Source organism: Macaca nemestrina, chromosome 14, assembly GCF_043159975.1.
Source record: "Macaca nemestrina isolate mMacNem1 chromosome 14, mMacNem.hap1, whole genome shotgun sequence".
NCBI lineage: Eukaryota > Metazoa > Chordata > Mammalia > Primates > Cercopithecidae > Macaca > Macaca nemestrina.
The window spans coordinates 49,129,346-49,146,661 of record NC_092138.1 but is presented as its reverse complement, the minus strand read 5'-3'; the positions used below and the strand labels follow the sequence as shown (position 1 = coordinate 49,146,661).

Here is a 17,316-nt window from a genome sequence, read left to right as displayed (position 1 = left end):
ATTTTTGAGACAATCAGAAATTTGAACAGACTAAATAACTTGATATTATTATTTAGGTTTTTTTTGTATGATAAAAGCAGTGTGATTATATTTTTCTAAAGTCCTCATCATTCAGGGATACATACTGAAATATTTACTAACAGAATATGTGATGTTTGAAATTTGCTTCAAAATAATCTCAAAAAAAGAGAGAACTGAATGAGAATATACATAAAAGAAGAATGGCCATAATCTGAAAATAATTGAAGCTAGAAGATGGACTCATTATACTGTTTCTTTTTGCACATATTTGAAATTCTCCACAATAAAAAGTTATTTGCTTATGGAAAAATTCTAATCTATCACTTTTCATGTAATTAAAATAAGTCCACTACAGAAGAATTTATAATGTTCTACTATATACTTAGATATGTATGCAGTATAATTACAATGTTGTTGTTGTTACATACCACAACTTCCTGCAGACTGTTTGGAAGACTAACTGTTGAAATGCCATGAAACGGTCGCTGGGTAAAGTCAATATTCTGCAAGGGGCCTCCAACACTGTGACTTCGAGTCAAAGATACATTTCGCTTTGATAAACTATTAGGCACAGATGAAATTTTCATAGTTTGGACATCTCCACTGGCTCTCTTTATTTCATCACTTAAAAAAATATAGAAGAAATGCTATGTTCATGTTGAAAAACAGTCTAAATCTGTAGAGCTATTTTCTACAATGGACCTTCAGTCTACTAAATATATCTAAGAAGAATCAGCACCACCTTGTAAAAATTGCATTTCCTTCAAGCATTTTTGTAAAACTGGTCAGAAAAACAGGATGGAGAAGATGGTTCTGGTGAGAGTGGGAAGATGACATATTGTATGTAGATACACAGGTATTATTTTAAAATGACAAAGTACCCATTCAGTTGCTTTACTCAAATATTATTTCATCTTAAACAAAATTACCTAGAAGTACGCTGTATGCAAATAAGTATAGTAAAGACACTGACAAGTATTTAATCTCTACTAGGCCACGATCCACCTAAGGAGAGAGACCCAGTCATATTTTCTTTTTTATTTTTAGAGCTTAGCATAATATTTAGCATACAATAGAGTCTCAATAAATGTCTGATTCAATTAGTATTTAAGGGTGAAGTGTACATTTCACAGAAAGAGAACATTTCGCCTCTGGAAATTGGCAATGACTACCTTAAAGGGGAAATATTTTACTGTTGAGAAGTTCATTTTGTAAAAGACACCTGTAAAATATTAAACTTAGTTCAAAAATGGTTTATCATCAGAGTCATTCATTAGCTGTTTAAACACTATGTGGTAATAATAAGTTAAGATGTACTCTTAAATGCCAGAACTTATGCCTATAGGAGTCAGGTTGTCTTTAGAGACAGAATTTTTACAAGGGTACCCCATTTATTACTATATAAAGAGGTCTCTGTACCCTTTGATACCTTGGTTCAACTGCAGAGCCTGTTTCTTCAGTTATGGTCTGGTTATGTTTTGGGGAATCCATAAAGTTGATCAAGTCAGGTTCTGCTAAACTGGATACAGGTTTGTGCTCCAAGGATTCATTTGCCAATGGAATGCTTCCACTTTGTAAACTGTCACCAGAGGTACTTGGTTTCAGGAAAAAGCTACATATGGAAAAGGGGGGAAAAAAGAGCCTTTAAAAATCCTCAAGTCTTCTAAAATTCTATCATATTTAGAATCATTTTATTGATAAAGCAGTTATTAATTATACATAATCCAGAAGGAAAACACTGCCTATTTGCAATACACACACAGACCCCTCTCTCTCTCACATTCCTGCTCTCATTTTCTCTTCCCTTCCTATCCTAAATTTTTCAAATACAAGGTTGGAAATGGTCCGATAAATGATATTCCAATTTTTGAGAACCTCTAAAGAAAACTATGAAGGAAGAATGGAAGCAAAATATTTTATTAATTTCCTGAGTTTAAAAAAAAAAAAAGAAGAGCTGCAGTAGCAGCATTTTAAGATGTATTAACCTATAATTACTTATAATGTCTTTTATCATTCATAAATCTCCATCTTGTTTCTAGTCATTTCTTCTCTGTTCATTGTTTTATTTACATCTTATCTCTTTCTCTCTTTGGGTGGACTTAAGGAGGGAAGGGCCTTGCAAGGAACATTCAGAGAATTTTCTGAGGTAATAGTAATGTTTTCTAAGAGTTTAATTTGTATAAATGCATGCATTTATTCTTCAAATGGTATGTTTAAGATTTGTACATTTTGCTGTATATCAATTTATCTCAAAAGAAAAAAACTGTCAATAAATACTGAACTCTAGTTAATGATACGCATATCAGTCTTTGGGGGAGAAATGTATTAATATCTATCTTACCTTCAAATGAATAAAAATTTAAGATAGATTGGTGGAGAAACAGATAGCTGATAGACTTAAGTATAGTAAAGTGTAAACTGAAGGACGCAGGGGTAGATATTGGGTGTTCATTGAAAAAAAACTTTTTAAAATTTGTTGTAAGCTTGAAATTTTCTATAACAACATATTCAGGGGACAGACTTACTAATGCTCCTTTATATCCAATTTGAAAAATATAAAATAAAATGCTTGTCACAATAGCTTAAAAACACAATTAACTCAACAAAAAAGTATAGGACTTATGGAGAATAATTTAAACCTGCGTTAAAGGACATAAAAGAAGATCTGAAAAAAAATACAGAGATATACCCGGTTCATAGATAAGACAATAATTTAGAAAAGTCGATTTTCCCCAAATTAATCTGTAAATCTCAAAGAAAACTCTAGTTGGATTTTTTTTTTTTTTTGAAGAACTCAAACTTATTCTAAGAATTCATAGGAAACAGCAAGCACACAAAAAATAATAACAATAAAATCCAAGAGAGGGAACTCACTCTACTAACCAGATATAACACAAAGACCAAGTGACGAAAACAATATGGCATTAAGAAAAACAGCAAGAAAATGCGGAACCAAGTGAGGTATACATGGGAACTGAAATATGATAAAGGTGACACCACATGTCAGTGAGGAAAGGATAAGTTATTTAGGAGATAATATTGGGATAACTGGATTGTTATGTGGGGGAAAAATAAAAGCTGGATCTCTACCATCATATATAAAAAGCAGAATAAAGATATATTAATGACCTAAACATCAAAAGTAAAATATAAGCAAAAATGTTCAAGGATAAAAATTTCAGGTCCTAGGGATAGGGAACAACTTTAAAAACAAGATTCCAAAAGTACAAATTGCAAGGTAAAAAATTAATGGATAATGACATCAAAATTAATGCTTTCAAGTAACTAATATCAATAATATTCAAGTCAAATCAACAAGAAAAAGAAAGATCAATAGAAAAATAGGCAATGAACGGCCGGCCCTGTGGCTGACGCCTGTAATCCCAGCACTTTGGGAGGTTGAGGTTGGTGGATCACGAGGTCATGAGATCAAGACCATCCTGGTTAACATGGTGAAACCCAGTCTCTAATAAAAATACAAAAAAAATTAGCCGGGCGTGGTGGTAGGTGCCTGTAGTCCCAGCTACTCAGGAGGCTGAGGCAGGAGAACGGCGTGAACCCGGGAGGTGGAGCTTGCAGTGAGCCGAGATCGTGCCACTGTACTCCAACTGGGCGACAGAGCGAGACTCATCTCAAAAAAAAAAAAAAAATCAAAAAAGAAAAAAAGAAAAATAGGCAATGAACATAAGCAGCCAATTCACAGAAAATGCTAGAATAGGCCAGATGCAGTGGCTCACGCCTGTAATCCCAGCACTTTGGGAGGCCAAGGTGGGTGGATCACCTGAGGTCAGGAGTTCGAGACCAGCCTGGCTAGCATGGCCAAACTCCGTCTCTACTAAAAATATCAAACTTAGCTGGGCATGGTGGTGGGCACTTGTAATCCCAGCTACTCGGGAGACTACGGCAGGAGAATTGCTTCAACCTGGGAGGCAGATATTGTAGTGAGCTGAGATCGTGCCACTGGACTCCAGCCTGGGTGACAAGAGTGAAACTCCATCTCGAAAAAAAAAAAAAAAAAGGCTAGAATAACAAGTAATGAAGAGAAACTCAAATTTGTCAGTACTGAGACAAATTCAAACAACGCCAAAATTTAAAAAGTGATAATACCAAATGCTGGTATGGCTATATAGAAATGAGAATTCTTAGGTACTATTTGTGGGAGTGTAGCCATCTAGGAAGCAGTATTTTGTGTTTACTAAAATCATGTATGAAAATGATCTTACTCCAAGGATTATTGTTTTTTTAGAGAAACTACTTCACAAGTTCAAAAGGGGTATGTATTTTGCAGTACACTGCATTACTGCAGTGGTGTGTGTAGTAATAGAGAACTGAAAGCAACTGAAGTATCTAACACTAGAATAATGGATAAGTAGAAAGATATATTAACTTTCTGTAGGAGAAAAGGAACAAACTAGATGTACATATAGTAACTCAGATTTTAAACTAGTAATAAAAAGAGATAAAGTTAGATATATGACACTTAGCAGAGTCAGTGTCATTGTAGAACGAGGGAATGAGGGTGGGAATGAGGAAAGAAGGATAAATACAAGAGGGCCTTTGCACAGGTCAAAGATGATAGTGTGTCAGGAATTAAAGAGTATGATTTGACTTAGCTCCACACCTGAAGCTAAAACTAAAAACAGAGAAGAAACACCTCTACAATGAAATGGTGTGATCTCAGCTCACTGCAAACTCCGCCTCCCGGGTTCAAATCATTCTCCTGCCTCAGCCTCCTGAGTAGCTGGGACTACAGGCATGTGCCATGGTGTCAGGCTAACTTTTTGTATTTTTTTGTAGAGATGGGGTTTTGCCATGTTGCCCAGGCTGGTCTCAAACTCCTGACCTCAAGTGATCTACCTGCCTCAGCCTCTCAAAGTGCTGGGATTACAGGCATGAGCCATTGTGCCCAGCCTAAATGTTTTGGGTTTTTTTTGAGACAGAGTCTCGCTCTGTCACCCAGGCTGGAGTGCAGTGGTGCAATCTCAGCTCACTGCAACCTCTGCCTCCTAGGTTCAAGCAATTCTTCTGCCTCAGTCTTCCAAGTAGCTGGGACTATAGGCACATGCCGCCACACCTGACTACTTTTTTGTATTTTAGTAGAGACGGGGTTTCACCATGTTGCCCAGGCTGGTCTCGAACTCCTGAGCTCAGGCAATCCACCCGCCTCGTCCTCCCAAAGTGCTAGGATTACAGGTGTGAGCCACCACACCTGGCAATGTATTTTTTATAAAGCAGCTAAAGGCAGGAAATAAAAAGTTCAACTTGTTCCATAAAACGAACGGAATATTAAGTATAATTCCTTAGGTCAGTACAGAGTTAACCAAATTCTCAATTATTTAATGTATAACTATAGATCAGCTAGTCTCCTTTCTATTGCCTAGAATTTGGTCATTTAACTGCGCAGAATACTACTAGGAAGTGCAAGTGACAAGAGAAGAATTGAAGCCTTTTTTTCCCCTTTGTTTCTTCTAAAATATATACTCACTGCAGCTTCAAACTTCCGGGCTCAAGAGATCCTCCTGTGTCAGCCTTCCTAGTAGCTGCTACCACAGGTGCACACTACCATGCCCAGCTAATTTTAAAAAAATCTTTTGTAGAGACAGGGTCTTGCCATGTTGCCCAAGCTGGTCTTGAACTCCTGACCTCAAGCAATTCTCCCACCTGGGCCTCACAAAGTGCTGAGATTACAGCATGAGCCACGGAGCCCAGCTGATAATCCTACTTTAAATAACATGGTAAAGTAGACTCCCACATTACTAACATTTGCTACTCAAATACTGAAGGTGAAGGACAGACAGGAAGGCAAACCTGGAGCATACCATGAATATTTCGCTCTTCTCCCAGAACTCATGTTTTTTGAGGGTACTTACTTCTTGAGAGAGCTTTTTAAGACTAACCTTGCAGAACCTCTCAAATCTTTGAATTCTATATTGAGAAGAGGCAAGAAGTTGCTTTTACAGAATGGACAAGCTGTATTCAAATTTGAGTCATCTGCTGTCCATCCAGCCATAATTTCTTCATCATAAACTAAAGTTCCACAAGCTCTACACTGTGAACAACTGGACATCAAAACCTAAAAACAGAAAAATGCAGATACTGAGACCATTTAATAAAAATTAATCTTAACAGGCATTCTCTTGAGATAATGGGATTTCATTTATTCTATTGATCAAATTTGGAATTATTAATAACAGTTCTTTTATTTCACAGGTAAACTATCAGTTCATTGTCTTACATAAGACATCAAGTAAATTCAACAAAATGACTTATTATACTGTCCACAAGGGTGTCACAGAATCCTGTTAAATGCCATTCTGCAATAAAAATATGCTTACAGCTACTTTATCATGAACTGAATATAGAACTTTTACCTCCATTGCACAATTCTGATAGATGCTAGACATGCTGGTATTTTGAGAAGAACCATGATCTGATTTTTCAAAGTCTTGCCCTTTCATGCCTCTTGGAAATGGAACTTCACCTACAAAGGAATAAACATCATAACACCTTAGGTAGGGAATGTCCTTGTTTTTTGAAAATGCGTGCCAAAGTATTTAGGGGGAACATATCATAAAGTCTGAAATTGTTTTTCAAGTGGCTCAGTATAAAAATGTATGCATACATAGAAAGAGATAAAGTTAACAATAGTTAATTAAATCTAGGTGGAAAATACATAACTGTTCATTATACAATTCTTTCAACTTTTCAGGATATTTGAAAATTTTTTTTTTTTAAAGACAGAGTCTCACTCTGTTGCCCAGGCTGGAGTGCAATGGTGCAATCTCGGCTCACTGCAACCTCCACCTTCCGGGTTCAAGTGATTCTCCTGCTTCCGCCTCCCAAGTAGCTGGGATTACAGGCGCATGCTGCCACGTTCAGCTAATTTTTTTTGTATTTTAGTAGAGATGGGATTTCACTGTGTTGCCCAGGCTGGTCTCGAACTCCTGAACTCAGGCAATCCACCCGCCTCGGCCTCCCAAAGTGCTAGGATTACAAGCATGAGCCACCATTCCTGGCTCGGACATTTGAAATTTTTATAGTAAAAAGTCAGAGAAAAAGAACAGAATCATAATTTTAAAAAGTAGCATGGAGTAAGAAACTTCAATGACACCTCCTAGAGATTCTCAAACTCTGGTATACATCTGATTAACCCAGAGAACTGCTTAAAAATACACATTCCCAAGGCCCCATCTCACAAATTCAATCTCAGAAGTTTTAGCGTTAGGTTTGGATATTTGCATATATTTTGAAACAAATTCCCCAGATTATTCTGATGCATGCCAAAGTTTGAGAACTAATGATATAATCCACGAATATATACAACTAAACAAAGGCAGTAGGTGACCACAGCAGTTATAAATCATAGAAGATCAGAATAGATCATAAGGCGGCTACTATTTAAAATCTCTCAATCATCTCAACAAATGGGGCTTATTGAGTGGGGAGTTACAGGCATCTAAATTAAAATAAGCAAAGGCAGGCCAGGCGCCGTGGCTCTCGCCTGTAATCTCAGCACTTTGGGAGGCTGAGGCAGGCAGATTGCTTGAGATCAGGAGGTCGAGACCAGCCTGGGCAACATGACAAAATCCCATCTCTTAAATTAAAAAAAAAGCAAAAACTATTATAAAGCAAATGAAGAAAGGATAATCCTTCCCCATACCTGTTGGATAATGCAGTTTTCCTACATCTCCACTACTGCTGCTACTGCCAAGGCTTGTGTTGCTCTGGGTAAGTTCACTGGGGACCAATCCTGAGATACTTGTGTTAGGCGATATATTCTCCCCCAAAATATGGTCTTCTAGGCCAGCCGGGAAGCTGTAATCTCTATTAGTTTCCTCCTTTAATTGAAAAAAAAAAAAAAATTCCACACACATAAATAATACCTTCTCCACTGAAATATACTCACTCTACCCTTTTCAGAATTAAACTCTATAATCCTTAAACAAATCATCATCCCCACATTTTTCAAAACCATGAAATCTCCTATTATTTGGAATTTCCCTTCCACCCTCCAAGACATTCAAGCCATAAGCAACAATACTTTAAAAAAGATCGTGGTGTGCCTCAGGTATATGTGGGAGGTCTGGGTGTCTCTCAATATTGAATCTTATAAAATAACAGAATTCTAGGGAGCTCACTGTCTCTAATGGAATCAGGAATCCCTGTATGAGTAGGGGTTTTTGAGTTAGACAGCCAGATTGTGACCTTGTTCTCCACCATTTATTAGATATGTAATCTTACAGAAATTACTAAACTTCTTTAACTTTTAATTACATAATTTTAAAATATGGATAATATGAGTTGTTTCAAATAAAGCTGCTGTGATAATTTTGGCTAGGAATCTGAATGTTCAGAGTAACAAATATCAATATTAGAGCCACGAAACATAAAGTTTCAAACGCTGTAGCTCTTAACTACATAAGTGAATGTTGAAGCTTGAGGTAGAAAACATTTCTTTTTTTTTTTTGTTTTTTTTTTGAGACGGAGTCTTGCTTTGTCACCCAGGCTAGAGTGCAGTGGCCGGATCTCAGCTCACTGCAAGCTCCGCCTCCCAGGTTCACGCCATTCTCCTGGCTCAGCCTCCCGCATAGCTGGGACTACAGGTGCCCGCCACCTCGCCCGGCTAGTTTTTTGTATGTTTTAGTAGAGACGGCGTTTCACCATGTTAGCCAGGATGGTCTCGATCTCCTGACCTCGTGATCCGCCCGTCTCGGCCTCCCAAAGTGCTGGGATTACAGGCTTGAGCCACCCCGCCCGGCCTGAAAACATTTCAACAATCAGGTTTTTTTGCTTTAAAAACGAAAGATTTGTGTGTTCCTTGCCATAAAACCATGTTACATGATTTGTAAAAATTAAATACAGATAAGCAAAACAAGGAATAAAAACGCTTATGATCAACAGAGAATATAATCAAAATCTTGATATATATCTTTCTAGTCATTTAGAACATATATATAAAATCATATAATAAATCTTTACAAATTAGAATATTGTTTTTAACCTGTACTTATGTAATTATTTTAATGTCATTAAATTTTCTAATTATTTAAACCCCTGTGAACTAATCTGTTTTACTGATATACTATTATTTACTAACTCCCCCTGTTGCTTAAACATTCAAAATGCTTCAATCTTATATAAATTACATTGGTAAAATTCCTCTATTTTTACATACACTTCTAATTACTTCCTTAGATTAAACTGTGGATGAAAGTTAAAAACATTTTATAGACTTTTAATTTATTCCTTAATTTGTAAATATTTATTAGGTATATCCTATTTGCCTTTTGCCAGGTACTGCTTACTGGTGCCAGGGCTGTAACAATGAAAAGACAAGACAAGATCCACGGTGACTTGGAATTTACAGTGCCATATATTCCAAGTCCAAATATCCCTGTGGAATGTACTTCTGTTTTTAACAGTTAGATAATTTTTGGGGGGGTAGGGGAGATAGGGTCTCTGTCGCCCAGGCTGGAGTGCAGTGGTGTGATCTCGGCTCAACGCAACCTCTGCCTCCCGGGCTCAAGCTATCCTCCCACCTCACCTTCCAGAGTACCTGGGACTACAGGTACATGCCACCACATCCAGCTAATTTTTTTGTATAGATGGGGTTTCGCCATGTTGCCCAGGCTAGTCTCAAACTCCTGGGCTCAAGCAAATGCTCATCTCAACCTCTAAAAGTGCTGGGATTACAGACATGAGTCCTCATAACCAACCTCAATAAAATTTCAAAAATAAAACAAAGGCCAGGTGCATAGGCTCATGGCTGGAATCCCAGCACTTTGGGAGACCTAGGAACAGTTGAGCCCAGGAATTCAAGACCAGCCTGGGCAACATAGCAAGACCATATCTCTACAAAAAATAAAAAATTAGCAGTCATGGTGGTGCACGCCTGTAGTCCTAGCAATTAGGAGGCTGAGGCAGGAGGATTGCTTGAGCCCAGGGGGTCGAGGCTACAGTAAGCCATGATTGTGCCACTGTATTCCAGTTTGGGTAACAGAGCAAGCCCCTGTCTCAAAAAATAAAATAAAATGATACACTCTTTTTTTTTTCTTTTTTATCATAATGCCAGATTAAGACACTTTGGAAGCTATTTTATTTTGCCTTCCCTTGACTGACCTTGTAAGCTCTTTAAATATGAAATAGCTAATTTATAATGTTCAATACCATACTTTCAATTCAATTATTATTTTGTCTATAAAGTATTCCTTCAAATGGTATAAAAGTCTTATATGTCTAATTTCTTTTTTCTTTTTTTTTTTTTTTTTGAGACAGAGTCTCACTCTGTTGCCCAGGCTGGAGTGCAGTGGCATAATCTCAGTTCACTGCAACTTCCGCCTCCCGGGTTCACACCATTCTCCTGCTTCAGCTTCCTGAGTAGCTGGGACTACAGGCACCCGCCACCACACTCGGCTAATTTTTTATATGTTTAGTACAGATGGAGTTTCACTGTGTTAGCCAGGATGGTCTCGATCTCCAGACCTCGTGATCTACCCGCCTCGGCCTCCCAAAGTTCTGGGATTACAGGCGTGAGCCACCGCACCCAGCTTATATGTCTAACGTCTTTTCCCATGTGTCTAATTCCGATTTAGATCTTTAACAATCTGAAATTGATTATATTATCTTGAAAGTGCATGATGCTTTAAGCTTCCATACCATTTCACATTATTCTTTTAGATATACTCTTCTGACACTCTTCTTACAAAGCTTTAACGCCAAATGTCAAATTTATCCTTCAAATCCTAACTTAGATATCACCTGCTTTGCTTTTTTTCCAGATAGCCCCCAACCTGAACCTCTTTTCATATATTGCTCTTTGGTATCTTCTTCTTAGATATTGCTTCTAAGGTAAAAGCATGGATTCTAGATCCAATCTCTTTGACTTCAAATCATAGTTCTACTATTCCCTAGTTAGCCTCTCTGAGTTTCAAATATCATCTAAAAAATCAGGATAACAACAGTACCACCCTCATGGGGTTGCTATGAAAATTAAATAAATACATATGTTTGTATATATTAATATATAAAAGCAGACATACAACTTATAACAGTACCTAGGACATACTGTTAAATAATGAGAGCAAACATTGTAGGTATCTGCCTTATCTACTAAAGTCCTCAAATACTATACAATTATTTGCATACAAGGTGAAATTTCAATTTTTTTCTGTAAAACAAGCAAAACTTACTTTCATTTTTACCAAAAGATCTAATGATTAACTCTATGTGTATAACGTTTTTTAAAGACAATTATTTTTGCCATGTAGTATGAAATCTATGGATTAAGCTTCAGCTTGACTTTATATGTATTAAGGAGATTACATAGGTAAAAATTATTTTAAAAGTGAATGCTACACAAATATAATATGGCATTTTTATTAACTTCAAACACTAATCATTAGAGCTTTCAAAGAAATAAATCATGTTTTAGTTTAGACTAGTCTATGGAATTATAAAATGGTCCTGATATTCTATTTCTATATTATTAACTTCCTTACATATATGGTTCAAGTTACTTCAAGAAACAAAACAAATATGCATAGTTTTTAAATATGAAAACCAAAGTTACCAGCACTCTCTTAATAATCCTTCATATATTTTTAAAAAGATATACAAACATTCCAATATCAGATAGACTACACAAAATATAAAAACCAAAGTTACCAGAAATCAGCCAGGCACGTTGGATCATGCCTGTAATCCCAGCACTTTGGGAGGCTGATACAGGTGGATCACCTGAGGTCAGGAGTTCAAGACCAGCCTGGCCAACATGGTGAAACCTCATCTCTACTAAAAATACAAAAATTAGCTGGGCATGGTGGCATATCCCTATAGTCCCAGCTACTCAGGAGGGTGAGGCAAGAGAATGACTCAAACCCGGGAGGCAGAGGTTGCAGACAGCCAAGATCACGCCACTGCACTCCAGCCTGGGCACAGAAATCTCTTAACAATAATATATATATTTCTAGAAAGATACTATAAACATTCCAATAGCAGACAGACTACACACATAAAGCTTTCTTACCTCATCATCTGAGTAGCTGTAGGCAGATGCAACAGCTACCCACATCTTACTGGCTACAGTCGCTGCTTGTTTCATACCAGATTTTAGGACATCTATCTTGGGCCCTGAGAGTATATTATCCAGCTTTAGTCCTGACAAAGAATTTACTACAGAACCCAACGAGCCATGTGGCGAAGAACGTATCAGTGCTGACAAAGAAGTTGAACGTTCTTTATGAGTTCGAGAGGGGGTTTGCTGCTTGAAACGCCCAGTAAAAGTTTTAGACCTGGACACTGCAGGTGAGCTTTTCTCACTTTCAGGATTTTCCTGTGCTGGTGAACCATGATCTAAAGGTAGGCTTGATCTCCTCTCTAGAGCATGAATAAATGCAGTAGTCATGCCAGACTCTCTGTTTTCCTCTCCATGTAATTCCATACTAGAAGATTTACTACCTAGGGGACTTTTTAGGTTCATATAGCTTTCTATTTCATCAGCCAGATTACGTGCAATAACTGGAGAAAACAACTTATCTTCAGAATCAAGAGTTTCTCCCCCTGAACATTCAGTGGCTAAAAGAGACAAAGGATCTAGTCCAGTTTCAACATCTTCCCTCTCAACCTCCTTAGCAATACCATATAAACTACTTCTCTTATTCCTCAGATCTTTGGATCCTGTTTTCAAGTCTCTGGACTGATTACTGTTACTATCACTTAGTAGACTCTCATATGTATCCTCTGTTGCAGTAGTTTTAGGTATATCATCAGTCACAGGCTCAAGCAGTTCTTGGCTTTCCTCAAGCATCTCTGGCACCGGAGATGATCTGTACTCAGGATTCCAAGTACTTTCAGACACACAAGTCCTACTATCAGGTAGGTGACAGCTAACATTCTCAAAGGTATGGGTTCTTGCGATATGAAGTGGAGAAGTCTTAGGACATGTCAATGCTGCTGTGAGAATCTTAGCATCTGCTCCCATCATGATAGCCATTTCACTTGAATTCGAATCCAAACTACTCTTCTTAAGCAACATTCCTGCTCGACTTTCAGAACTAAAACTACAACTTCTCTCAGGAAAATGCTTTTGTCTTTTTTCTCCTCTATCACCATTCTTCTTGAGATTAGTAGCTTCGCCAAAGACTGCATCTTCAACTGGATCTTGAGTAGAAACCAGCACATTTGATATACTACCTAAAAGGGAAAGTAAAATATTAACGATGAATCTATTTTCCAAGTTAACTTTTATTAAAATGTTTATTGTTTTCCTGATTATGAATGTGACATATACTCAGAATAAAAGATCCAGAAAATTTAGAGGCCATAAAGAAGGTGTTTAAAAAAGTGCTCTGGAAGAGCTATTTAAACCTGCCTCCCAGAGATAACATTTTAATGTATAATCAGTCTTTCATCCTGTATGTATATAAACACCCATTTAAAAAAACAAATCATGCAACATATGATAGGTGGATATACCTGTGTTGTTCACTGAAATACAAAAAAAGAAAGAATCTCTTCCATCTTAGTTTTGTATCCAATTCAACAAATACTTGCCAGGAATCTACTCTGCAAAAAGCAAATTTGTAATCACAGAGGAATTGTATATTTGCTATACTCAAAGTCTTACTGCTGCAAAGTAAAAGAATCCGGAATGGAATGCCTAGCACTGGAAAATTCTAAGAAGGCTGATAAAACCTGAGTGGTTAAAAAATTACTCAGATATATCCATTTCTTCAACAAATATCTAAAGGTCTAGTAGTATCCACTATATGAGGTGCTAGGAATACAAAGGCAAATAAAACAGACATAATCCCAGCCTTCACAGAAGTCAGTCTTATTTGATCAGGTAGAGAAAAAATATGCTAATGGCCACAGCAGCTTCCCCCAGCTTTGGAAGAAGAAAGCAGTCTTTTACTCTTTGCTACCATGCAATTTGTTTCACTCCAAAAGCTATTATTTCCTATTTGAATCATTATTAGAACTTAAGTCTTCCTGTTACAGACTGAATGTTTGTGTCCCTCAAAATCCACATGCTGAAATCCTAACCCCCAGTGTGATGGTATTAGGAGGCAGGGCCTTTGAAAGATAATTTGATTATGAAAACGGAACCCTGATGAATGGGATTAGAGCCCTTAGAGAAGGAGATCTCTCTCCTTCTCTGCTGTACAAGGATACAGTAAGTTAGCAGTCTGCACCCTGGAAGAGGGCCCTCTGCAGAACTCACCATGCTAACACCCTAATCCTGGACTTTCCAGACTCTAGAACTGTAAGAAATAAATTTCTTTCTTTTCTTTTTTCTTTTTTTTTTTTAAGTTAGAGTCAGGCTGGGCACGGTGGCTCACACCTGTAATCCCAGCACTTTGGGAGGCTGAAGCAGGTGGATCACCTGAGCTCAGGAGCTCGAGACCAGCCTGGGCAACATGGAGAAACCCTGTCTCCAGAAAAAAAATACAAAAATTAGCCAGACGTGGTGGTGCTTGCCTGTAGTTCCACCTACTTGGGGGACTGAGGCAGGAGAATCCTCGATTGCTTGAGCCCAGGAAGCTGAGGCTGCAGTGAGCCACGACTGCGCCACTACACTCCAGCCTAAGTGACAGAGTGAGAGTCTGTCTCAAAAACAAACAAAGTCAGGGCCTTACTCTGTCACCTAGGCTGGAGTATAGTGGTGCAATCATGGCTCACTGCAGCCTCAATCTCATGGCCTCAAGCGATCTTCCCCTCCAGCCCGCCAAATTGCTGGGATTACAGGCATAAGCCACTGAGCCTGGCGGAAATAAATTTCTGTTGTTTATAAGCCATCTAGTCTATGGAATTGTATAGCAGCCTGAATTATTCATATTTAGGATTCTCATTTGTGTTTTTCTTTTCCTTTGTTTTCTTTTTTATCCATTGCTTTTTACTGTAGTCACATCATTTGTTTTGTTAAAAAGCATAAAAATGTCTGGGAGCTTCAAGGAAAAAAGCTGTCTTAGAAAAGATCTTTCTTTTAAACTTCAAGATTGATTTCAAGGTTCTTTTTAATCTTTCAAGTTAGTACTAATAATCATAATTATATAAATTAATCAGAATAAGCATTTAGAGATATTCTTTTAAGCCTTCATGGGAATTAAACTAGCCTATTTTACAACTCAAAATATGTACCTGCTTTGAAAGCTGTTCCCAATATTTGAGAAACAAATCTTTGCAAATATTATTGGTTCTCACAGTATTTCCAGGAATTTAACAGCACATTTTATTCGATGTTAAAAAAAAAAATTGCTATACTGACAAAAGCCCCATTATCCTCACCCTTCATTCTTAATATGAAAATAAGTTAAAAAGGGAAGGAAACACAGCAGTCCACAATGTCCAGTTCAATATTTTGAGAGGACGCTAAGCCTCTGACAAAGAAAACTCTTCCCTCCTTTTCCCCAGCATCTCTGCTATCAAGAGGTTGGGAAAATGGGATCTGCAATGTATATATCAATTATTTTCTCAAAAAACCTTTAGCCCCACCACCTCTTGAGCACTAACTAAACAAGTAATGAGTGAAACTCAGAGTCACGGTAAATACAAAGAGAAAAGACTTTAAGAACAGGAGTACTTTTACATTGGTTTAAGAAGCTGAACAAATTAATTTCTGTAAAGTCATACAATAGATACATCTTCAGACAAGACAGTCAACTTTAGAAAAGTGAACTGCAGCCACCACTAATGAAGGGCAAAGGATGCAGGCCAATTTCATCGTCTTTTAAAATCATATACTTAGACGTGTGCCAGAAGAGTCTTGGGAGGCCTATATATAATGAAAGTAGAAAACTCAAATTCAAGGGAGTCATACACACAGAGTTATTTAGTACAATAATCACAAATAAAAAGTGGCTTGGGGTACCTATAACAATGGCCAAAATCAAAGACCCACTGGCATATCTGTGTAGAGTGGAAATGACGTGAATCTTTTTCTTCCATTTCCCTTCAGTGATAGGAATTAACCGGCCACTCATAAGCCCTCTGGAATTTGATCACATCACTGCCTCTCTGTTCATGATGCATACAGGAAGCCCTACAAGTACACTTTCTCATTATCTAAAATGAGAAAGAGTGGCCAAATGGAGAACAGGCACCACAACAGGAAAGGGTATTCTAAATAACAATTAAACACACTAAATACTCCTTTTAAAAATCAAACACCTTTAAATAACAATATTTTCAATTTCTTTAGCTGATTTAGAGAATTCAAAAGTCCCTTCTGGCTCTTTAGCATGTTCATTACAATTAAGTCAAAAATTTAATGTCATTAAAGACACATACGTGTCTATAGACGTTTATTTTAAATATTTAATAACCAAAATGTAAAGACTTACCGGTGCTACTTTTCCTGCTGTTGATATCAAATATACCAGACGGAACTTTCACAATACTGCTGCCCCATGCAGGAGATTCAGTAGGACTGTGAGGCTCTGGACTAGGTTGTGAATGTTTTGCCACAATAGCAGAGGCATCACACACCTCTGGAAAAAAAAAATTTGGATGTTACCATTCCTACTTTTGCCAATATTAAACAGAAACCATATACTGACTTTTACATATTGTATGTATTTTTCTCCAACAGTCAGTGCGTCTATTTTACTTTATGTCTGGTTTACTTTATGCCATAAATGCTGCCATTAACTGAAATGCTTTGTTTAACCATTCAATAATCCTAACATAAATGTTCTTTAGTGAATCAATAAAGTCTCTGGTCTTCAGTTCTCCTTCTCATCACTTGGCAAGCAGGAGAGGGGCTTGATTCTCCAAAACTCTGGAGTATAAAATAAGTAACATTAAAGAAAGTATACTTTTGTGAAAGAGAACAGGAAGAGTGTCTTTCTTATTCCATAAGCCAAAATATTCCTTCATATTTTCATAAAATTATTACAACAAATTATCTCTGCCTTAATGAGTCCTATAAAAAAAACAGGAAAAATCACATAGACTTTTTTTTTTTTTTGAGATGGAGTCTTGCTCTTATCACCCAGGCTGGAGTGCAATGGCACAGTAGCGGCTCACTGCAACCTCCGCTTCCCAGGTTCAAGCGATTCTCCTGCCTCAGCCTCCCCAGTACCTGGGATTACAGGTGTCTGCCACCATGCCTGGCTAATTTTTGTATTTTTAGTAGAGACGGGGTTTCACCACATTGGCCAGGCTGGTCTCAAACTCCTGACCACATGATCCACCCACCTCAGCCTCCCAAAGTGCTGGGATCACAGGCATGAGCCACCGCACCCAGCCCACATAGACTATTTTTAACCTACCAATGAAAACTATGCACCTAGATAT

At 37.5% G+C, this 17,316-nt stretch overlaps 1 protein-coding gene across 12 annotated transcripts in view; it reads right to left on the bottom strand.

Moving 5' to 3' along the window:
- Positions 1 to 17,316, bottom strand: part of LOC105489059 (DENN domain containing 4C) — a 148,222-nt gene that overhangs the window by 18,601 nt on the left and 112,305 nt on the right. For all 12 annotated transcript variants that reach the window (XM_071077832.1, XM_071077833.1, XM_071077834.1 and 9 more), the window contains 7 exons: positions 16,362 to 16,508; positions 12,047 to 13,212; positions 7,682 to 7,859; positions 6,393 to 6,502; positions 5,919 to 6,094; positions 1,451 to 1,633; positions 450 to 645 (listed from right to left, as the gene is read on the bottom strand). In XM_071077832.1, the coding sequence (XP_070933933.1) occupies positions 450 to 645; positions 1,451 to 1,633; positions 5,919 to 6,094; positions 6,393 to 6,502; positions 7,682 to 7,859; positions 12,047 to 13,212; positions 16,362 to 16,508 (2,156 nt within the window). The remainder of the gene's footprint in view (positions 1 to 449; positions 646 to 1,450; positions 1,634 to 5,918; positions 6,095 to 6,392; positions 6,503 to 7,681; positions 7,860 to 12,046; positions 13,213 to 16,361; positions 16,509 to 17,316) is intronic.